The sequence below is a fragment of the Equus przewalskii genome, chromosome 3, assembly GCF_037783145.1.
Source record: "Equus przewalskii isolate Varuska chromosome 3, EquPr2, whole genome shotgun sequence".
NCBI classification, from domain to species: domain Eukaryota; kingdom Metazoa; phylum Chordata; class Mammalia; order Perissodactyla; family Equidae; genus Equus; species Equus przewalskii.
The window spans coordinates 19,124,195-19,148,745 of NC_091833.1; the positions used below are offsets into that span (position 1 = coordinate 19,124,195).

Consider the following 24,551-nt stretch of genomic DNA (forward strand, 5'->3'; position numbering starts at 1 on the left):
AGGAATGAAAGGTTATTAGGAATTATCTCAGCCATTTCCTTTTTTAGAGGTAGATAAAATGACATGTCTGTTCAAAGAATTATCTAAGCTTGTCTTGCTGTCCCTAAGAAACCATGGAAACAGATGTGTGTTCTTTTTATTTCAGATTTCATTATCCACAGTAAGTAGATTTCCATGGACTACTTGAGATTTCCTAGATGGTAATTTTCACTCTGCAAGGAACCAATAACCTTCAGAAGGATTATTTGAAACAACTACAGCACAGGAGGCACTGAGTTTCAATCAATCACATGTTTAATGAGTTCCTTCTCTGCAAGGCAATATTTTTGGAATAATAGGGAATAGAAAGAAGTCGATGGGTGGTCCTTGCCTTCCTGTATTTTATAATCTACTGGCGCAAAACAGCCAAGCATAGAAGAAAATTGTTCAAAGGAAAAATCCCAATGAATTGGGTAGTCAGGGAAAACTGGGATGAGATCTTGCTGGGTGGGAATGTGGCGGAAAGTGGCAGGGGGTGTTTGGAAGGAAGGATTCAGGAAATGTGCAAGGCATCACTAGGAGACAGTGAATGAGTTTGGCTGATCTGAAAGTAGCGATGAAAGAGAATGTTGAAAATTAACTTAGGAGCTGATGGAGGACCTTGTAAAAGCAGCTCAATAGTTTGGGAATGTTTTATGGCTATATTTTAAAATAATTTTTTATGTAAAAACCCCCAAGTAATCCAAATATCAGTCTCCATTACCTTCTCTCCTCTCTGGTTTAAATATTTTCTTATATAACTTACTGTCTTATATAAGTGCCCTCACTTACTATTTAGGTGGAAGATTATGACTTCCTCCAACTCTATTGACCAAAAGGTCTAGATACTCTTAGAAAGAATTCCCGGCACTTCCCTTTTGCTAATAAAGGTGTCCTTAAGGGCCCAACCCTCGGTGAAGGCATATATAAGTGTTGAAAACAGTGCTCATACTCTAAGGGATCAGCTGCCAAGTGCTCTCTAACAAGCAGAAATTTCACATAACTCAGGCCTCTGGGGGCTCATGCCTCAGCTGGAGCAAAGCCAGAAATGTCTGTGACTGCAGGTGCACTTGGGCACATCGGGACCTGCCGAAACAGCGCGCTGGCCTCGCTGCAATTGATTTAGGAGAGGGCTAGAGGGTTGAGCTTCTGCTGACATTTGCAGCTTGGGAAATCCTGCTCCATTAATTGCAAAGAGGATTCTGCTGTAATGATTTTTTTGGTAAGATACTTTTCTCATTTTGAATTCTTTCTTCATTTGGGCTCTGGGTGCTTTCCAGTCTATTTTTACGGCTTTAATTCCTGGTATAGGAGGCTCTTTGGAAGTTTCTGCCCACACATGAATGTGCATTCATAGAGTGGTACATGGACATGGCTTACAAGCTTCAACATGTACTTCGTGAGCAAGCAGGTATGCAGCCCCTTTTACAGGAATTGGTGCACAATCCCTCTGCTTGCAGTCCACCCCTCCCCCCATGAAAACGTGGGGATTTCGCTTTCACTGCTGAAGGAAAGTTAGAGGGCACCTTGACCTCATGTTTTTACTGAGATCTCTCTCAGCAGTGTGATTTCTGGACTCTCATTTTTGAGGTCTGAGGTAGGTAGTAAAGAAAAGCACTGGACCAGGAGACTGGGAGACCTCAAAGTTGTCTCTGTTTCCGCGCCGTCGGCTTTAAGCCCGAGTCTTTGGCTTTCCAGGCCTTAGTTTCCTCAGCTCTTCCAGCCCATGAAGCTGGAAGAAGCGAGTGAATTGCATCACTCACGTCTTTGGATAAAAGCCACTGTAGGCTCTGCGGTGTGCATACCGTTTCCGGGGATGCTCATCTACATTTACCCTAAAAAAGGCCATGGCCTCCAGGGTTAGAAAGTCAGATCTACAAATTCAAGTCCAAACACTCCGATATTTGATTATATGAGGCTTTTCACACTCACATCCTGCTATCTCCACCAACCCTACATTCTGTTCACGTTGGAATTCTGGCATCTTCCTAAGTAACCATCATTCTGCAAATATCTTTGAGGTTGACCTATTGTGGCTGCAAGGCTGAAGAAGACATGGTCCCGTCGCACATTATAGGCAGGAAAACAGGTAATGAATGCCAAAGTAGAGTGACATATGCTTGGATTCATGCCTCTTGACCTTTGCTTATGCAGTTCTCTCTGCTCCACCTATTCACTGTCCAGTGTCACCTCTGTGCAGCTGACCCTGGGCCCAACCAACTGTTTCTTCTACACTGCCCTCAGAGCATTTTCTACATGTCACTTAACCACATAGTATCACACTAGTTTGCTTGGTTCCCCGTTTTCCTCTCCCACTAGACCGCCAGCTCTCAGCTATGGTACGTTTTATTTAGCTCATCTCCAGGCCACAAAAGGAGCACACGGCACAGCACTCGGTAAATACGGAATGAACCAATCAATGCAAGAGTGAACGTGCAACCCAGTCCTGCAGGCTTGCAAAGTGCTTCTTGAAGCGCATTTTGCTTTCTGTGCCCAGGCAGCTCCGGTAAATTGCACAGTAGAGGTTAGGAGTTTGGGGGGGGCCGTTGGAGGCGAACGGAAGGAGATCGTGATACAGAGCCCCACTGTGCTCAGGCTGCCCACGTCCGGTGAGCAGCAAAGGACTGGACTGCGGGCAACAACTTAAGCTCCCGGAAGCGGCTCAGTCGGCCTCTCCCCGCCCCTCCGGAAGGTGGGCGTGGCCTCTCATGAATAATAAATCGCCGCGGGGGGGAGGGGCCGGGCCCGCCCCCTCGGGCGGGAAGAGGGAAGCGCCGAGGCTGCCTGACTGGAATGAGGGTAGCTGCGACGACTGCGGCGGCGGGAGCGGGGCCGGCCATGGCGGTGTGGACGCGGGCCACCAAAGCGGGACTGGTGGAGCTGCTCCTGAGGGAGCGCTGGGTCCGGGTGGTGGCCGAGCTGAGCGGGGAGAGCCTAAGCTTGACGGGCGACGCCGCGGCGGCTGAGCCCGAGCCCTCTCTGGGGCCGGCGGCGGCCGCCTTCAACGGCCTCGCGAACGGCGGCGGCGCCGGCGACTCGCTGCCCGGGAGCCCGAGCCGCGGCCTGGGTCCCCCGAGCCCGCCCGCGCCGCCACGGGGCCCGGCGGGCGAGGCGGGCGCGTCGCCCCCGGTGCGCCGGGTGCGGGTGGTGAAGCAGGAGGCGGGCGGCCTGGGCATCAGCATCAAGGGCGGCCGCGAGAACAGGATGCCGATCCTCATCTCCAAGATCTTCCCGGGGCTGGCGGCCGACCAGAGCCGGGCGCTGCGGCTGGGCGACGCCATCCTGTCGGTGAACGGCACTGACCTGCGCCAGGCCACCCACGACCAGGCCGTGCAGGCGCTGAAGCGCGCGGGCAAGGAGGTGCTGCTGGAGGGTGAGCGGGGCCGGCGGGCGGCCGGGCGGGCGGCGCTGGGCCGGCCGGGGCTCACTTTGTTTCTGCCACCCTGCCCCCTTTGCGGAGCGAGCCCGCTCCCTCCCCCTCTGAGTCCTCGCCTTCCCCTCTGCTAGTGACCTGGCTCTCCCTAGACCCCGTGTGCTGGGGCTTCGAGGATGGAAAAACTGATATTCCTTGCAGGAAAAGTTGGGAGCCGCCTAAGTGTGGCTTGCAGTCCCTAAGGAAGACTCGGTAGAGAATTAGTAAAAAGCAGGCGCGCTTCAAGCCCCGCCTCTGCACGATAAGCTGACACTAAGAACTAGAGGGAGACCGAACGGCTCCAGTTCTGGAGGTCTCTCTTTGCTTCCTGAGAAATGCCGGGTTGGCATTTTCATCACTCCCTTCTGGCTCCCGGGGCTCGTGGGTCTGTTAAAAAAAAAAATCATCCACGCCGATGCCAGCGGTATACTTGGGCAAACCACCAAAACGCTGGTTAATATATGGGAATTTAACCCATCATTGGCTCTCAACAATAACCAAAGGAGATCAGAGTACTTCATTGAAGCCAGAAAGCTGAAACAGCAAGTTTGTGTGGTTAATGAGCCTTGTTTAACAGTAGAGGCTCACGTGTTTGAACATTTACTGCCAACTAGAGTTTTGCCTCTTTTGCAAGAGACTGGTGCCAACTTCCTACCATTCACAGGCGGGCTGCTTCAAGCTTTAAGCTTTTTAGAAGCTTGAAATGTTAAATCTCAAGATGTGTTTGAATAGCTAGGCTTATTATTTACCCTAAGTGTATTTGTGATCTGTAACCTGGATCTTTTATGATGAATTTATGGAACTAAGACACAATTAGATCGCATCTGGTTGAAGGACTCATGGGTGTTGGAGGGTATAGAGTATTGTAAATGTGATCTGAAAAGCCAGTTGCTTGCTTCAGAAATTTTTGAGCCATTGGCTTTCTTTCACTGGTGATTCAGTCATTCGAGAAGCATTTACTGCTGGCTGTATAGAAGAGAATATAAAGGATGATGTGTCTCTGGTTGGGGAAATGATAGAAAAATGCAAAACATCTTACAAGCTATTGATTATGTAGTGCAAACTATATATAAATGCCAAGGGAGTGCAAAGTTAGGAAACAGTGAAAATCAAGATTAGTCAGGGAGGACTTTTTCAAGGAACTGAATCTTGGGCCAGGTCTCCAAGGAAGTGATGGACATACACAGGCAGAGATGAGTCAGGAGAGTATTCCTAGCAGAGGAAGAACAGAGGGAAGGGGTGGGGAGTAGGGATAAGAAGGAACCAATCATCAAACTGAGAGGCCAGAAGTCCATCTTGGCAAAGTGATTTTCATTTTTTTCTAAATCTTGTAAATATTTGGGAAAATATTAGTTTGCAAGTAAATGATTTAATATGCTCTGAATTCGTGTCCTACTTTTATGATATCCTATTTATGAGTCTTATTTATATCTCGCTTATACGTGGGCCTAGAAACTGCTCAGAAATTGGTGTTAATAAAAGTGGTAAAATTATAGATTGTGGCTTGTGTGGTGCATGTGTAAAAAAAATTGTTACCGTAAACGTGTACCTTGAAATTGGTCTAGCTGTTTGATTATAAATTCCTAGAGCCAGAATATTGAATGTGGTACTATTTATGTAGTACTCAGTGGTGATGGGCAGACGTTTCAACTCTTTACACCATATTTTTTTAAAAACCCAGTTTTTGTTTAGATATAATTTGAACGTGGTATTCATACCAAGTAAATGAAAAGCATGTAGTAGATGCTTCCCTGTATTCATTAGTCTAAAATAGACCACATGTGCTTTTAGGAGTTTACACATGGCAGCATAATGCCATATTTATTGAATGCCTTTTTACCTAACACACAGGTTCTACTTGATTTTCCCATTTTGTAAAAGACAAGCAGTTTTTGTCCTTATATGTGTGGGGAAGTATGAAATTACACTTTTAAGCCAAGGGATATAAAAATAAAATTACTTGGAATATGCAGAATCACTGAAAACAGTGATTTCATTGAACCAGTCAAACATTATTTAAAATCAAGAGCTGGTGTCCCATCCAGGTAGGTCACTTTTAAAATAGATTTTCTGCTTAGCCTTTAAAGTTTTGAAACTGTATTGTCCTTCCATTAGATGTCTCAAAACTTGAAAAACTGACTTAACATAGCACAGTGATGCTCTTTGTGGTGTGGGCAGGGAATTTCAGACATGTCCTCACCACCCCGAAGCAAAGGAAAGCTGTAGTCTCTGGTTGCCTGTGTTTAGGGAATTGAGCTAAATGATTCGTTTTTGTCTCATGGATTTGTGGAGATCATTCATTCATCCATCAGACATTTATTCAACTCCACCATGTGCCAGAGGTACTTGAAGATGCCTCATTTCTGCCCTCAGGAAGTTTGGAGCTGATACGAGAGAGAGAGGAAATAAGTACAGCAAGGCTAAAAGCACTGTTATTATAGAACTCTGGAGAGGGCATGCACAAAGGAAGGAGAGATCTCTAGAAAACCATAGTCGGGGTCAGAGGTTGAAGATGCCCAGGAAAAGATTGATGGAGAAGTTGAAGCTTGAATTGGAATTTCTCTTCCCCTAAGAAGAGAAAGCTGCCATCAGTTAAGAGACACAAGTGAGAGACGTTAAGAAGTTATTCTGCCCAGTTAGGGTAGAGTACAAATGACAGATGTGAGTTTGTTTCAGGCTAGTGGTTTGTAACCCCTAGGCAAGTTACTCAACCTTGCTAAGCCTTAGTTTCCTCATCTGTAAAACCAGGATGGTGATAATACCTCCCTCAGAGGTTGTTATTCATTTGACAGTTTATGTGCTGTGTGGTTTTTTAGGGACTGGGAATACAGCAGTAAACAACAACAACAAAAAGCAAAGTCTGAATGAGGAAGGTAGGACTGGGTTATGAAGGTATGCCGAGAGTTAAGGAAGACACTCTCAGAAGAGCCAGGATAACAAGTTGTTAAAATCCAAGCCTCCGTTTTACTTGAAAAGAAATACATGATAAGAATATGAATTATTTTAGGTGAACAGGTTAAGAATGAGTTTGCATTTCTTGGATGCAAGCACATTTTCTCAATCATGTTTTCCTATTTTTCTGTCATCTCTCATATAGGCCATTTTTTTATCCTTAAATTTTGAATTTCAGTTTCCCACTCCTCTGATTTTTCTTCTTTCACAAGTACTACTCAGAACCTTAAAACTTGCCATTAACTGTGTACTTGTAGTTTTGGGTAGTGACTATCATTGTTCCAGAGGTTAGGGAAGACAGTATAAAGAGTCCAGCTTAAGTTTGATATTTGAGAAAAGATCAGTATTTTTGAAGCACTTCTCATTGGAATATTGTTGGAATATCATCTTTTATTGCCTAAATGTGATTCTAAAAGTATTCTTATTAAATCTACTGAAAAGAAAATTGTTAAGCTTGTAGAGGAAGTGGACTGGCATAAAACTTAACTTAAGAATTGAAAATAATTTTTGTATCTAGAATGGTTTGAGATTTTGAGTGTCATATACAATATGGCTCTTTGTGTATGTCAGGGGACATGTAACAAATACTGCTGATTTTATTAGGCTGCTAAGTTAGAGAAGCTGGTTTGGATTCCTGCACTGCCACTTTTCTTCATTGTGTGTTAGACAAGTTGAGAATCTCCTAAGGAAAACATTTTACATTTTCTTTGGACTTTGCATGCATATTCATTAATCTGTCTCTTAATTAAAACAACGAAATTGTCAGGACATTTGTGTCCCTGTGTTTGTTTCTTTTTGTTTAACTAGCCCCTTTATGTTTCACTTGAATGATTAGACATGTTTATATGAGAAACTGTCTTTGTAACCAGATTATTTCTTACAGAGTCTCCTTCATGCTAAAATATGCCCTTCAAATTATTATCAAAATATGAAAAGTTTAATCTAATACAGAATGGTTATGAAAATTCTAATAACATTTTTAGAAACATAACCAGGCTTTAATTTGGATCTCAACTGATAACTCAGTAACTTCAGCTGATATAGTCCCTGTTCTGTAGTCCTTCCCAGATAAAGGTTACTTTACTTTGTGATCAGATACGTCTTTCTACATAAGGGACGAAGTACAGCCTGTGGCTTTGAACAGTGCTCTGCTGTTCTGAGCTGACTAACTTTTCAAGGGTCCAGTCACTGTCCTTGGCTAGGTTAGCACACTATCCTAACTGAAGAACTTCCACTAAATAGTATAATAATGCCTTATATTTTAATCAGGATTTTAAAATTATCTATGTGTTTTTATCTGTATTTTCTCATTTGACCTTTACACAGTCCTTCGAGATGGTGGGCTATTTATCTTTATTTTCCAGATGATTACAATGAAATTCAATAAAGTTAAGTGAGTTATCGAAGGTCTTAGAATTTCTCTTGATTTTTAGGGGAGAAACTTGAATGTTTCCTTTGGGCAAGAGAAAAAATCTTACCTGGAATTTATTTATTTATTATTTGCTTATTTTGAGGAAGATTAGCCCTGAGCTAACATCTGTCAATCCTCCTCTTTTTTCTGAGGAAGACTGGCCCTGAGCTAACATCCGTGCCCATCTTCCTGTACTTTATATGTGGGATGCCTACCACAGCATGGCTTGCCAAGTGGTGCCATGTCCACACCCAGGATCTGAACCGGTGAACCCTGGGCCACCAAAGCGGAACGTGCGCACTTAACCACTGTGCCACCGGCCGGCCCCTTACCTGAAATTTAAAAAGTTGTAAAGTCTCATCTTCCAGATGAGGAATTAATGACCAGAGACTGTCAAGGGTATGTTTAAAGTCACCCAGCTAATTATTAGTGAAACTTGAACTACAACCCAGTCCAGTGCTCTCTCCTTTGCATCATGCTGCCTACCTCTAACCAGTCAGTCAGATCTTTTACCATCTCCTATGTATCATCATGTTGCAATGTGTTGTGAGAGATCACTGTACAAAAGAAGTTGAAGGTGGTCCGTGGCATCAAAGAACTTAGAGGGGCTGGCACCGAGGCCAAGTGGTTAAATTCTCGAGCTCCACTTTGGTGGCCTAGGGTTTCTCCGGTTCGGATCCTGGGCGTGGACATGGCACTGCTCATCAAACCACGCTGAGGCGGCGTCCCACATGCCACAACTAGAAGGACCCACAACTAAAAATATGCAACTATGTTCTGGGGGGCTTTGGGGAGAAAAAGGAAAAATAAAATATTTGAAAAAAAAAAAAGAACTTAGATAGAAATTGGTGAGAGAAAACTACCACAGAGAAAGTAATTGCTAAAACTGTCTTCAAGAGTTCTCTGAAGGGAATGATCAATCAGTCGGGGGTTGGAAGAGTTGAGTAGGACTTCATTGGGAAAGGATAATTTGGTCTGAGGCTTGTAGGACAGGTTGCTTCTCTGTAGATAGAAGGCAGTCCAAGTTGAGGCGGTAACCTGAGCAAAAGCCAAAATGAGCATGACATATGATGGGAAGTGAGGAGAATGGGAACGGACTTAGGGGAAGAAAATAAAGCTGGGTAGATAAATAGGAGACAGATTATGCGAGGCCTTGAAAGCCATTCAGAGGAATTTGGACCTTTTTCATTCTGTCAGTCAACATTTATTAAGTACCTATTGCAAGTAAGGTGTTGTGGTAGATGCTAGGAATTCAAAATTGGGGGTAATCCCTGCTCTTAAGACGAGTAAGGAAACAGTTTTAGCAGGTTGTGCTAAGTGCTTTCAAAGAGGTGAGAACGTGATGCACTGGCAGCAAAGGTAGAAGTGCAAAGGAGACAGCATGTCAAAGGTAAGAAAGTGATACATAGCTGGTGTGTTGAGAGAAGTAAAGCATGGTAAGGTATGGAAAGTGTGTGCCTAGAGAGCAAGCTGGAGAGGTAGGCAGAGGCCAGATCATCAAGGGCCTTGTATGCAGTGCCAAGCAGTTGTCTCTAAGTGCAGTTTACATTTACTTTTCAACCTGAAAAAAGAAGAACTTGAACTTTATTAATACTTAATGTATAGATGACCTGGTTCTCTCACGCAGTCTTATGAGACAGTGCCATTACACATTTGATACACAGTGTGATGTCTCAAGGGACGAGTGGAAGCTTCACAAAGCAGAGGCGTTGAGAGTGGTGACCTTACTAATTTGTCTATTATCATATTGTAACTTATTGTGATTTACTTGAGCCTAGTTGAGTGGATTTATGTTATATTATCTGCTTTTAACTAAATTAATATTCACAAAATGAACAACTGACTTAACGATTTGCACAAAGTAACCATGGATTGAAGATAATTCTAACACTGCAAGCAGTAACAAAAAGGTAGAGTAGACATTTCTGCTAGTAGGAGCTCTTCATCACATTTCAAGGTAATTATATCAAGAAGTCAGCCTAAAAAATATAATTGCCAAGAAGACTATTTGAAATATGTGTTTACACACATTATCATCAATAATGAACTTCAGTCTAAGAGTGTATTGTACTTCTAATCATATAGTAGCCAATGATAGTATTACTTCATTAGGGATATATTAGTGTATTTAATTCATCTTTATCTCATTCTTTCTTGATTTCTATATTTTATATATGATTTATAATATATATGCATTAATGAATATTCATAGATTGAGGGTGTATACTCAGATTTTTACTGAGGGTGTGTACTGTCAAAAGCTTTAGGCCTGGGGAGCTGCCCATGATTTAAAGTGCTTTAAACAAGGGAGTGATGTCCTAGAAGGTTCAGAGTGGCAGATGGACTGTAGGAGCTCAAGAAATGAGGTAAGAGAAAGCAGTTAGGAGGCTGCTGTGACACCATAAGGACAGTGAGATGAGATAGGACAGTATAAAGCTGAAAAATCTAAGGAGATAGAAACAGCAGTTCTAAATGATGAGTTGGTTTGGGGGCTAAGGGAGTAGAGGATAATGCCTAAATTTCTGGCTTGGGAAACCAGATGACTATGAAACCAAAATGAATGGGAGAGTAATTAGTTCTTTGAGTAAAGGTAAGGAGTTCAATTTTGGACATGTTGAATTTGAGTTACCTGTGTGACATCCTGATGCAAAAGGCCAGTAGCCGGTTTGAAGTACAGGTCTGTTGTCAAGATTGGTGTCAGTATTGAGCTGAAGATTTATGAGATGTCAGGGTAGAGGTGGTAATTGATGCCATGAATGTGGATCAAGAGAGTGCAATTAAAAGGAGAAGTAGAACCAGGATTGAACCAGGCGGAACCCTTGCATTTAAAGTGAGAGTGGAGAAGAGGAATCTGGAAAGAAATGGTCCAGGAGGTAGGAAGAGAGTCTGGAGAAAATGGTGCAGTGGAAGGCAGGGAGGCAAGAGTTTCAAAAAAGAGGGATTGATCAGTATCTTCAGATGCTACAGAAGCCAAGAAGGTAAGAAAAGAGTCCATTGGATTTGTAATTAGAGAAAAAGATCATTAGAGTTCTCTCTCTATTTTATTTTTCTCCCTTTTTCTCCCCAAAGCCCCCCAGTACATAGTTGTATATTCTTTGTTGTGGGTCCTTCTAGTTGTGGCATGTGGGACGCTGCCTCAGCGTGGTTTGATGAGCAGTGCCATGTCCACACCCAGGATTCGAACCAACGAAACACTGGGCCGCCTGCAGCGGAGCGTGTGAACTTAACCATTCGGCCACGGGACCAGCCCCTAGAGTTCTCTTAAGAGCAGTTTCAGCAGAGTGATGGGAACAGAAGGCAGTGAGTAGACCATGCTTTTTAAAAGCTTCTCAGAAAAATAAAAGAAGCAAAGGTGGTAACTGGAGTTGAATCAAGTGTCCAAGGAGCTTTCACTTTTGTGGTTGTTTGGTTTTTATTTTATTTTGTTTTAAATGGGAAAAAATTGGTACATATTTGTACAGCAAGGAGCAAAGGCCAACAGAGAGAGGGAGAGGTTGAAAAGATAGAAGGGGTGGGGAACTGATGCAATCCATTTCTGAGCCAGGAAGTGACCTGATGGGAACAGAATTTTGGGTTGGCGGCTGTGGATGCACTGGATGCTGTGCGAAGAGGAAAGACCAAAGGTAGGAGAAACTACAGCTGTTGTAGTGAAAAGCAGTCCTAGGCAGAGGTGATAACCATTGAGGGGGGGTGGTGGTGGCACTGGGAATACAGTGGAAGATTTAATTCAAGAAACATTTTAAAGCAGATGGTTCTTGCCAGAGGAGAGCACAATCCACCAGGGATCTTTTCCTACCCAGACAGCCTCCTTCCAACTGCCTGTTCACCCAAAGATTTGCTATGTGTAAAGAAGCTTTGGCAGTGAGCCTCTGTTACTAGTACAGATGTTTGATCCCTCAGAGACATTAGGGTAGAATATTGAGAGCCACTGTTTTAAAGCAAGAAATGACAGGATGGGAGTGCAGATTGGGTATAGTGAATTATCCCTGAGATTTCTTTTTCTTTTTTTTTTTTTTGAGGAAGATTAGCGCTGAGCTAACATCTGCTGCCAATCCTCCTCTTTTTTCTGAGGAAGACTGGCCCTGAGCTAACATCAGTGCTCATCTTCCTCTACTTTATGTGTGGGACGCCTACCACAGCATGGCTTGCCAAGTGGTGCCATGTCCGCACCCAGGATCCGAACCGGTGAGCCCCGGGCCACCGAAGTGGAACGTGTGCACTTGACTGCTGCGCCACCCGGCTGGCCCCAGCCCTGAGATTTATATCCAGGGACAGTAGAAGAATGGTTATTGCCAGTGGGAAAAAATGGGATAATTGGGAGAGTGTTAAGCTTATACCATTCAGCTTCTTTATAAAGCTCTTAGTTCGTGTTACTCTGTCTGCTAGCTGTGGGGATTGAGAAGAAAATTTTTAGTTTATAAACATTACATCTAGTCACACAGCTTGAGAACTTATTCTTCCTTTAAAGGATTTTTTTTTTCTAGATTAGACAAAGGAGCTTTTGGTTCCTCTAGAGAAATGATGGTGTGTTCAGGTGAGTTTAATATTTTGTGTCTGAAGAAATACAGTTGATTTGGTTCCTTTATTGAAGTGCTGTTCTAAGGAAAATACGGTGATTCCTTCATAAAATTTGTGTTTAATTTCAGTGTAACAACAAAACTCATGAAATAATTTTGTATATGAACAAAGTGCCAGTGATTATGGCATCAGTAGATGTGCTTTTTGGAAAGAGTAAGAGTTAGAAAACTCAAATTTTGTTTCATTTCTGTGAACTGGCTCCCAAGACATGGCTAAAATGCTTTGACATGCTATAACTGGTTAAGAATATGTGAAGTACAAATTTTTTTTATTACTTTGGCTTTTCTGCCACATTTTTTCTTTCTACCGCCTTCTGACCCTCTTGTTTTTAAATTTGCAAATTATGTAGAATGCTTTGTGAAAAGTAAACTTAATGGGATAGAGAAATGAGAAAATTGAGTCGTGTATCTTGCAATTTAATCTGTCATGTATATAAAATGTTACACCTCATACTTGGAAAATGGGAAGCTTTGATTTTTCATTGAAAGAGACTCAGAAAAATTATAGATTTATTTATTTTTGGTAAAATGAGTTGATCAGCTAACAAAAATTTTTTTAAAAATTGTGTGCCTTATTCAAGGCTCTTCTGGTCTCAACGCACAGAAACCTATTCAAGCTGGTTCAGATAAAAGGTTGGAGGTATTATAAAGATATAGAGAGTTCTTTGGAAAAGCTGAGCAACCAGGCCTCAAAAATGTCAGGAACCAAGGCAGTGCTGAGAACCACTGCTTTCTCATTCTCATGTCTCATCTCAGAGCTTGTCAGTTTCTCTTTGAGAATATTGTTTGCAATAGCTTTGTTCTAGTCCTTTTATGGTTTCATTTTTTATATTTAACTCTTTAATCTATGTAGAATTTATTTTGGCATATGATATGCAGTAGAGATTTAACTTTATTTATTTTTCCAAATAGTTAACTGATTTTCTCAGCATTATTTGTCAAATAATCTGCTTGCGTGCATTGTCTGATAGGTTGATGGGGCTGCCTGGAGTGCCATGTGGGGAAAGCTTCCAAAGCCATATCTGAGTTCAGCAGGAAAGCTTAATTAGTGATGTCTGCAGTGAGTCTGCAGGGGTGAGATAGAATATGCGTGCTGCATATCTGGCACCGCAGGTGTGACCTGTCCTTTCCTCATTGATTTGCAATGTACCTTTTTTATATAATTTAATTTTTTATATTCTGCAGTCTGATTCTGGATTTTCTGTTCTATTTGAATGTTTTGTAACATTCCACACTGTATGTTGTACCTTTTTTTTTTGCTGAGAATGATTTACCCTGAGCTAACATCCATGTCAGTCTTCCTCTATTTTTTTAGTACGTGGGCCACCAGCATGGTGTAGCCACTAGCAGAGTGGTGTAGGTCCGCGCCCAGTAACCAAACCCAGGCCGCCAAAATGGAGCGTGCTGAACTTAACCACTAGGCCACCATGGCTGGCCCAGTACCCTTAACATTTAGTATCTGATAATTCAAGTGGACTATACCAGGCAAGAAAAATTTGGAAAATAACAATAAACAGGTGCAGGCTGTTATAGTTACTTATTTATCCAGATAAATTTTGGAATGATTTTATCATTCTTACAAAAAAATCCTTTGAGATTTTGATTGAAATTGTATTAAATCCGTAAATTAATTTGAAGAGAACTAATGTCTTTGTAATGTCTTTTTCCAATCATCCTGCCAGAAATACTGGGCCTCGCTCATCCATGTTCCAATCATTTGGCAAGGAATATGGGATGTTCCAATTGGCCAGGCCTATATCAGGTACTCACCTTGGAGCCAAGGAATAGGGCTCCACATGAACTGAAAGTGAGGATTTCTTAAAGGATAATCAAGGTGATGTTACCAGAAGAAGGAAAAATGGATACCAGGCAGACAGAAACAGCAGATGTCCCCTATAGTGTTCTAAAAATATCAGAAGATGGTATTAGAGATTAATGAGAGACTACCATATTGGTTAAGAGATTTAGAAACTTTATAGACAGCTGTAAAAGGAAAGCAAGAAGAATAAATTTGCTTGGGTACAAATGAGCCAGTTGGAACTTTTCAAAAACTCTTGACACTTTAAAGTGAATAGTAAATTATTCTCAGCACTTATTTTAGTGGCAGTTTGGATATCACTTTTGTATGAATTTCAAGCAACTTCACAAGCATGCATTACGATGATCATTTTATAACTGGAACAACACCATATAAAGCTCAGGGACAGGCCTTGAAGTTAGAGATAGATTGGAATGGAGAAAAATCTTTGTGTATCAAAATAAGCATACACCATTTTTTCAGTAAGAATTATTTTGGTTGGAGAAACCCAAACCAAACTAAGCAGAAGTGGAATGTATTGCCTCATATAACTTAAGACTGGGAGTGGATCTAGCTTTAGGTCCGGAGGGATCTAAAGGCTCAAATTATCTTGGCTGCAACATCTCCTGCTGTGGAGAGTCTAATTCTGTGTAGTCAACTCAGATGGTGCCACAGTTCTAGGAATATATTGCCCTAACTTAATAACCCCTGTGAAAAAAGAAGTTTTTCTTGTAGCACCCACATATCAGTCTCAGGAAGGACTGTAATTAGCTCTGCTTTGTCTACCACTTAAAACAATAAATAAACAGTGATACTATTGAGAGCTTACTCTGCTAAGCTCTTTACATGCATTATCACAATTTATTCTTTTAATAGCCTTGTGAGGCAGGTAGCATCATGCCCATTTTAAATATGAAGAAATTGAGGCCTGGAGAGATTAAATAATTTGCCCAAGGTCACAGTACTTAGGTGGTAGAGGCATAGTAGTTACTCAGATTTATCAGACTCCACAGCTCTTGATATTTACCATTATAATAGACTGCTTTGTGGATGGATCAGTTTAGGTTAAGAAGCTAGCAAGTCTAAAGACCAACAGGATTTGTTGTTGTAAGTGGCTTAACATGCAGGAAATTGTGCTCTGGATTCTGTGTTGCTGTGTGTGTTTGGAGGTTATCATTAACGTCTCCCAGTCTTTTTCTCTGATTTTTCATCCTGGGCACAAATAGTTGGCTGTATGTGATTAATCAGTTCATACTGAATACCCACACTCTGCTAGGCACTCTGGGAGAAATGGAAAGAAAATATGAGCCCCACAGGCCCTCCTTTTAAGAAGTACCCAAGATGGGTTTATAATGCTGATAAACTGTACATAAATTAACCCAAATTATTTTATACAAGTGATAGAAAATGCTGAGAGAACTTGGAATAAAGGAGCAACTAATATTAGGAATGTGTTTTGGGTCAGGTGAGAGAAGGGTAGGACATGGAATGGGAGTGAGAGGTATGGAAGACAGAGGTAGTATATGTGAGGCAAATGGCATGTCCAAAGGGCGGATGGGAACAAGCAAGTGATGTTCAAACTCCAGCAAACACATTTGATGAAATAGCTGATTTCCAAAACTCTGGAGTAATAACTTAATAATTTTAATGTTTTATTAGTAAAAACAATACAACTGACTTTTTAGATATTCTCATAATGATTATATTTATCTGCTAACTGCTTCGTAAAGCAAAAATAATTTTTCTTTTGTAATTATTCTAGCCAAACATATTTTTGTTAGCTCTTCCATTTTTAATATATTACTATGTTATTTTATTTTTGGAAACATCACTTTTAGCAAAGTAGCATTCTCCAAACTGTATCTACCTTTACAAATAAATGTCTGCCCAAATGAAACCAATCTGTTTCACTGAACACTGAGTGACTCGGGTTTACCTTCTTATTTGCTGTAATTGTTGGCAAGTAAAGGTATTTAAATTGTTAGCTGTTTTCATTGCAACAAGGGCTGTCTACAATTTAGAAAACCACAGTAATGTATACTATATTTTAGAGTGCTAAGGATAAATATTATGTATTAGTCTCTTTAAAGATTATTAATACGTTCTACAATAAAACTGCATTTGTTTTTACAGTGGACATAAAGTAAAAATAGTTGAAAAAATTAAGCTGGTTCTGGACAAATATAAATTCTTGTACAAACAACAAAAAAAGACTAAAATGAGTTTCTAAAAATCACTACTCACCACAGATGTTTTAATATTCATCTACTTTGGCCATTTACAATGTAATAGAGTTGATTTTTGTACTTGTTAATTTCATTTTAGGATACAGAGTAATGACAGTACTCACAAGATTAGTATAAAGCATTTATTCTGGAAAATAAGGAAATGAAATAATTTTAAATGCTGCCAAGCTGGTTTTTAGCATCCACATCTGGCAGGTAGTCTCAGACAGCCATATTTGTATGTATATTTTTACATATGTATTTTGACAAGAAAAATGTTGTCCTCGCATATCTTTCCTCTGCTTCTCTCCAAGGAGATTATGGTTCAGAGAAAGACCTAGTCTGCTCTTATTCCTCTACCACCTACCAATTTCCTCCCACTATTCTCTTTTTATTTCTCCTATTTCCTCCTACTTCCTCTGTGCTTGAGTCTCAAAAGAACTCTTTGGGATCCTTTAAGCATCTCCAACCCTCGGGATATAGTTACAGAAACTACCTGTCTTCTGGTACCAGAAATACTTTGGTTCCAAACTGAAGCGTGAGAGGACAAGATACCTGGGAAAAAATACAGCAAAGCAGTTCGGATGCCATTAGCTCTCTATGTGACCTTGGAAAAATAGTTTCAACATTACAAGACTTACATTTCTTATCTATTAAAAATAAGATGCCTTCCAGTTCTCATATTTTATAATTCTAAATATGAGATAGAGAATGAAAAGTTGTAGTTAATATAGACTATCTACAAATACATGGATTGTCAGAGAATTAGAATATAACCAAATTATTTTTAACAGTAAAACTATTCTAAATATAATTGAATCTTTTTTTGATCATTCAGATGGAACCTCAGGATTTGTAATACCTTATTGGGAACTTTATTGTTGTGAAAGATGCACAGAAGTGCCAGATAAGAGATTTCATGTTGTAGGTTTGCAGATAAATCAGCTTTTGCTTTTCTACCTTTGATTATAACTAGTAACTAACCTCTTTTAGACCAACACGAGCAGCATCTCTAAAGCTATCTTTTTCTCCAAATGGAAAAGAATCAGGGAAGAAGGAATATTGAGCGATCTAGATTGCAATTAATTTTGCCACTGATTACTGTGTACCTTGAGGTTTCTTCATTGTTCTTTAGTGAATGAGGGCAAGACTCTCTTTTTTTGTTTGTTTGTTTGTTTTGGGTTTTTGGGGGGGTTTTTTTGAGGAAGATTAGCCCTGAGCTAACATCTGCCACCAATCCTCCTCTTTTTGCTGAGGGAGACTGGCCCTGAGCTAACATCTGTGCCCATCTTCCTCTGCTTTCTATGTGGGACGCCTGCCACAGCATGGTTTGCCAATCGGTGCCATGTCCACACCCCGGATCTGAACTGGTGAACCCCAGGCCTCCGAAGAGGAACGTGTGCACTTAACCACTGCGCCACAGGGCTGGCCCCAGGGCAAGACTCTCTTAATGAATATTGCAAAGAAAGGCCAAAGTCTAAGACTTAGATACCAAATAATTCCTTCTTCTTTGCACTTTTTAGTGTGAAAAATCAGGAGAAAGAGGGAAATTATTGATATAAATATTTATTTATGTTGGCTATTGTTGTCAAGCAAATTTACTCACCATGATTTAGGAATTTAGATGTTAGGAATATTTTGACAAGGTGGGGAATCAATTTCATTTGCAAACACTTTAATTTATTCTCTACTAGCACTAGCACACTGGCATGAAATTATTTTCATTTCAGGCATTCTGCTCCTCTAGACTGTGTTCTTGGCACCTAGCACGGCGTCAGTCACATCACTGGTGTTATGAATGTTTGTTAAGTGAAAGAAGGATGGAACATACAGGGCATCAAATCTCAAGTATAAAAAGGTCATTTACAATATAAGTGACCTAAATAAAAATGCTCTTGCAATGCAGTTTATTTTTTAGGCCCATGGAATTAAAATACAAGAAAAATAACAAATTTGTTATATGCCAAATTCAGGATATGGTTACTGCTAGGGCATGAGGAAGATGAATGGAGTCAGGGAGAGGTTCATGGGGACTTTTTGTTAGGAAACCAAACTGAATGAATATGACAGAATGTTAAGATTGATAAAGCTGAGTTATGTGAATATTCATTATATTGTACTGTATAATTTTTAGCATATTTTAAGTATTTCACAGTTTTTCGAATTCAGGTCAAATTAAAAAGTTGTCCAATTTTTCTTTATGCCAGATCACTTAACTGTCACTTTGATTAATTCTGACTCCTTAACATTTTAAAAAATTGAAGTATAATTAACATACAATAATATGTTTTTGGGTCTTCAGTTCAATGAGTTTTGACAATTGTATACACCTGTCGAAACACTACATAAGCTATAGAACATTTCTGTCACCCCCAGAAGTTTCCCTCGTGGTCTTTCTGGCCAATTCCTCTCCCCACTCCCACCCCAGGTAACCACTTTCTCTTTTCTTTCACCATAGATTAGTTTTGTCTATTCTTCAAATTTATAGGAATGGATTCATACAGTAGGCACTCTTTTGTATAAGGCTTCTTTCACTTAACATCATGTTTTTCTGATTCATGGTTGTTACATGCATCAGTAGTTGATTTTTTTTTAATGCTGATTAATATTTCATTATACAAGTATTCTATCATTTTCCCGTTGATAGACATTTGGATTGTTTTCAGTTCTGGATGTTATGAATAAGACTGCTATGAACATTCTTGTTCACTTTTCTTTTGTGTGAATGTATGTTTACATTTCTCTTGGGTGAATACTTAAGAGTAGAATTATTGGTTCATAGGGTAGATGCATGTTTAACTTTATAAGAAACTGCCAAACAGTTCCTTAGAGTAGATGTACCATTTTATACTGCAACAACAATGTATGAGTTCCAGTTGCTCCACATCCTTGCTAATTATTAAATGTTATTAATCTTTTTATTTTAGCCCTTTTAGTAGGTGTGAAATGGTATTTCATTGTGGTTTTTAATTTCCATTTCCCTGGTGAATAAAAATAAGCCACCTTTCCATGTGTTTATTGGCCATTCATATATCTTTTTTTAAATTTATTTTTTATCTTTCCTTCTCCCCAAAGTCCCCCCGGTACATAGTTGTATATTTTAGTTGTGGGTCCTTCTAGTTGTGGCATGTGGGAGGCCGCCTCAGCATGGCCTGATGAGCAGTGCTAGGTCCACGCCCAGGATCTGAACTGGCAAAACCCTGGGCCGCAGAAGCCGAGTGCGTGAACTTAACCACTCGGCCATGGGGCCAGCCCCCCGTTCATAGATCTTAAAAAGTATCTGTTCAAGTCTTTCATCTACTTTTTTACTGGGGTGTTTATCTCTTTATCATTGGTTTGTAGAGCTCTTTATATATTCTGGATACAAGCCTATTGTCAGATGTGTGTGTTGTGAATATTTTTTCCAGTCTGTGGTTTGTCTGCTCATCTTCTTTTTTTTTTTTTTTTTTTAAAGATTTTATTTTTTCCTTTTTCTCCCCAAAGCCCCCCGGTACATAGTTGTGTATTCTTCGTTGTGGGTCCTTCTAGTTGTGGCATGTGGGACGCTGCCTCAGCGTGGTCTGATGAGCAGTGCCATGTCCGCGCCCAGGATTCGAACCAACGAAACACTGGGCCGCCTGCAGCGGAGCGCGCGAACTTAACCACTCGGCCACGGGGCCAGCCCCTGTCTGCTCATCTTCTTAATGGTGATGAACTGAAATTTTTTCTTTCATGGTTACTGTCGTGGGTCCTGTCCAAGAAGTCTTTGCCTACTTCAAGGTCACGAAGATCTTCTATGTTTTTTTCTATAAGCTTTATGGTTGTGTTTCAAGTTTAGACCTATGGTCCATCTTGAAATTAATTTCTTATATGTTGACTATTCTTTACTGTTCCTTTACCCTCGCCTGATTGATAAGGTTCTTCTACCCTAAAGATCCTTATTTTTTCTCTTTGGGGTGTCACGGCAGAAGACTGCTCTGTAACTTTTACCAAACACTTTACTAAACACTCCTGTCACCTATTCACTTATGTGTATTCCCTTTTCAGTGATGTCTCACTGAAATCTCAGACAAATTGAATTGTCTTTCTCTGTTTTTTAAAGTTACTCCCATCACACTTTCAGGGCTTCCAAGGGCCTAGTTTTAAAGCAGAGTATTCAGGAAAGCCATAGGAAAACAGCATCCTGGCCTAAAAGTTCCCACCTGGATGATGAAGTATTACATGTGAATGCATGATTATTTAAAGAATTTTGATATCTCCTTTACCTTTTATTTAAGCATCTTGTACAGTATTAGCATTGTAATGGTATTAATGTCACAGAGCTAAAAGGACTACTTGTTAACACTAATAAATGGGAGAAAATGTACTAAACTCAAAGTTGCAGTCTTAGAATTTGTCAGACTTTCTTAAATGCAGATCCATACTTAAAACAGCAGGCTAACTTATTTTTGCGATGTTGATGTGGTGAGTGAGGTAGGGGGTAAGTGGCGAAATAGAAAAGATTAAGGAGGCATGAGCATAAAATCCTTTGTTTAATACTGCTTAGTAAGATATTCATTTTATCCATTTGAAGAAATCTAAAATTCTTTATGAGAGGAATATATTTTTAAGTTGGGGGTGGGGAACTGTTGCTAAATCATTGGGTATTAACCTGTTACTATACCGAGTATGGCTGAAAGGAATGTTAATCCTGTTAGATTCTATTTATTGTCAACAACACCACTCCAAAAGAAAAAAACACCCTGAGAAATTATTCTCAGATTTTCAGAAAAAAGTTTGAACGGTTATTTTAGATTTCTTATTTGGAGGGCAATAATCTTGAGTTTGGTTAAAGCATTTTCTATGAGCAATCAACTCTTAATCATTCATGTGAGATTGATCAATTTTGCTGCTTATTTTCCTAAAATATTTCATCTCAGTCAGGTTTCCCGTGCCCTCTCTGGTTCTAGGTGGAGAGTGAATTGCCACAATCTGCTGCATTTACCATGAGAAGGAAGATGAATTTTATTATTTGCGTGAGCAAAATGTAATTAGAGGTAAAGCTGCTGCGACAAAATAACAACAAAAAACCCTGGAGATTTAAATTATTTTTGAAATATCCGCTATTGTGGACTCTTTGTTATCTTTCCACTAGTGAGAATGGTGGAGTTAGAAGTCTTGACCCCTGTAGAATTCTGCTTCTTACATGTTTTGAATTTGCTGGCTGTTCTACATGCCTTTTTCATGGTGTTGTCCCAGCAGTAGGAGGAAGCTGTACAGCTGTCATGGGCCAGTATAGGCACAGCCTGCGAGCTATAGCAAGGCAAAAACTAGGGAATCAGTGGCATATTATGGTCCCGGAGAAAGTACAAGGTCCGGAAAGCTGTTGGTCAACAAAATAAGGTGATCAGAACAGGCCAGGCTTGTCTGTCTTTCAGGACAAGAAAAAGTACTATTGAGCAGAATATTCTCAAGTGAATCTATGCCAGTGATTGTGATGTATTGCAGAAAGAGCATTGGCTTTGGAACCAGGGAGACCTAGAGTTCTGCATGTCAGGAAAATAACACTTTTTAAGCTTGTTTCTTTTTCAGACAAATGACTGTGGATGTTACATAAAATATTTTATATAAAAGTGCCTAGCACATAATAGATGTTCAAAAAATATTAATCTCCCTTCCCTTCTAAACTTCATATTTGGATGGAAAATTGTTTCAGGATCTCATTATCCCTCTCTGGAGAAACTGGTGCTAGCTAGTTTAGGAGCAGATCAATGAAGCAAGGCGAGCTGATAGGGCCCTGATTCATCTTCCTCATATATACCCAGTGTTTAAGCCACCTGTTCCTATAATTTCAGCTATTACCTGAGTATAATGTTTAGCTACATCTTTTTGTTCCCAGCCTTTCTGTGATCCCTTAACAGCATATCAGATTTAACCATGACCTAGGCAAACTTCTTTGCAATCACTTATTATTTGATTATGAGGCTATAGCCTCTGGCCCTGTCCCCTCTCTTCTCTTTGGCTAGGAGGCTTTCTCCTTGTTCTTGTCCTTTCCCAATTTTCACTCAAGGCTTATAAAGAAAGCAGGAGTAACTCCTCACATCTCCCCAGTTAGTAGGCATTATTTTGAACAAACAAAAATTCCTATCTTTGAAGAGCTTATAGTGGAAGGTAGCATCATGGTTACTATCATACTAAATGTAGGTCGTGAATTTTACGCACTGTCGAAATTTCTAGAAATAATGTTAGTTAATCTTTGGATTTTTACCTTTTGTTTTCCATTTAAAACAGTTCCTCTAACCCTTTCCTTCCTTCTCTAATTTATTGCAGTAGGCATGTGTTATTTATTGAGAGCCTCTGCTTAATATTGTCTTGCAAGCTAGAGACTGATGAGGACTGTCCTTTGCTCAAAGATGAGGACGCAGAAGTGGATAGCATTGCTACTCAGCTGCATTTGCTTCCATAGTTTCACTAGGAGCACCAGAAATCTCTCACCTGGCACCAGATTCATTGGGTTGTATGCCATCAGGTCTTATTCCATATATGGAATTTATTGCTCCTCAAAAGAAAAACATGTTGAGACAGTAGTTTCTAAGAAGTCAGACTTTGCCACAATCCCTTTTAGACGTAGCACCTCAGGCCTTTCCTAGCTTAGATTTAAAATTCTTTCAGAAGCACAAATTCTTCACAGGGACAGATGATTCATTAATTTTGCTCTGTGGAAAGAAAGGATCTCAAGTTAATACATGGCCCACAATCTAAATGAACTGACTACAGATTTAAGCTTTGGGAAACCTAAAACATTTAAGAACATCCAGTCTTAAACTGAAGCAAGGTATATTCAGATGTTCTACCAACATATGGAAATCTGCAGCATCAGCCCCTTCAATAATCCATTTCAATTGAATAGTCTGTGGTTTAAACAAGTATTTTTCCACTATCCTGTTTACCACATCTTTCTTGGCATCAAGATTGCCTTTCTACTTAATTCATGTCCATGTCGTTAGTTTGACTGTCGGGTTGAATTCAGTTATGGAAATGGAAATAAAAATTATTTAGTGATGTTACTACTGTGTTGTTCACATATGGTCATAGTATTTATATACTGATGATCTTGGTTTGTTTCCCTGAAGTTATATTTTTAATTGTCTGTGTACAGAGGTGGACCGCTTAGCAAAAAGGGAATCCTCACATGCATGACCCAGTTGACTTTCTTAGAGTTCAAGGGAAGTAATATTAATCCTTTCTCGATAGTTGCCCTCAATTCCATCCCAGGGGAGAGATTGTTACCAGGATTCATATTTTTCAGATACTTCTTGTGACCCCTAGTAAGGCAGGGAGAAAGACCTCCAGTTTTATCTTTCCTGTTTCCTTCCCTCTCTTGCCCACTGATCCTTGGGTGTGTGTTCTGGCTTGTTTGGTGGATGTAGCATAATGGCTTTTTCTTTTAATTGGGTAATATTTTCTTTCCCATTTTGTCTTCCCGCATCTAGCATCTCCAGCTACTTCTTTCAAATTTTACACACATGGCCCCCTAGCAATCCCAAACAAAGAATTTTAATGTTCTGGTAACTTTAGATGACTTTGAGAGAGGAAAAAGTGGAATAAGTGTCTTTTCCTCAAATAAAACTGAAGTTTCTAATAATGCTTCTTAAAAATACTTAAATGTAGGGGCCGGGCTGGTGGCGCAGCGGTTAAGTTCACACGTTCTGCTTCTCAGCAGCCCAGGGTTCGCCAGTTCGGATCCCGGGTACGGACATGGCACCGCTTGGCGTGCCATGCTGTGGTAGCCGTCCCACGTATAAAGTAGAGGAAGATGGGCACAGTTGTTAGCTCAGGGCTAGTCTTCCTCAGCAAAAAGAGGAGGATTGGCAGCAGTTAGCTCAGGGCTAATTTTCCTCAAAAAAAAGAAAAAAAAATACTTAAATGCAAATGGTTGTATTTAAGTATTTCTAATGTGTTAGAAAAAGAATCCATTATATATCCATATAATCCTATCTTTCCATTCAGGTTCTCTATGCAACTATGCTTGTTAGAGAGTGTTGGGAATATAGGAAGCCACTCTTGATTCCTACCTTTTAACCTCTTGTTTAGCAATCATTATTATTCATCTTTCCGGTAAATGATACTATTTGGGTCAGATGTAGGTAATTAATCTCCAACTTCCCTAGGAAAATATCTTCTGCAAGCATTTGTTTGT

General features: G+C 40.2%; 1 protein-coding gene across 1 annotated transcript in view; it reads left to right on the top strand.

Annotated features, from left to right (window-relative positions):
* The first annotated feature begins 282 nt into the window (after positions 1 to 282).
* The window catches only part of SNTB2 (syntrophin beta 2), a 99,421-nt gene continuing 75,152 nt past the window's right edge, over positions 283 to 24,551 (top strand). The window contains exon 1 of the mRNA XM_070613776.1: positions 283 to 3,391. Within this exon, the coding sequence (XP_070469877.1) occupies positions 2,812 to 3,391 (580 nt within the window). The 5' untranslated portion in view covers positions 283 to 2,811. The remainder of the gene's footprint in view (positions 3,392 to 24,551) is intronic.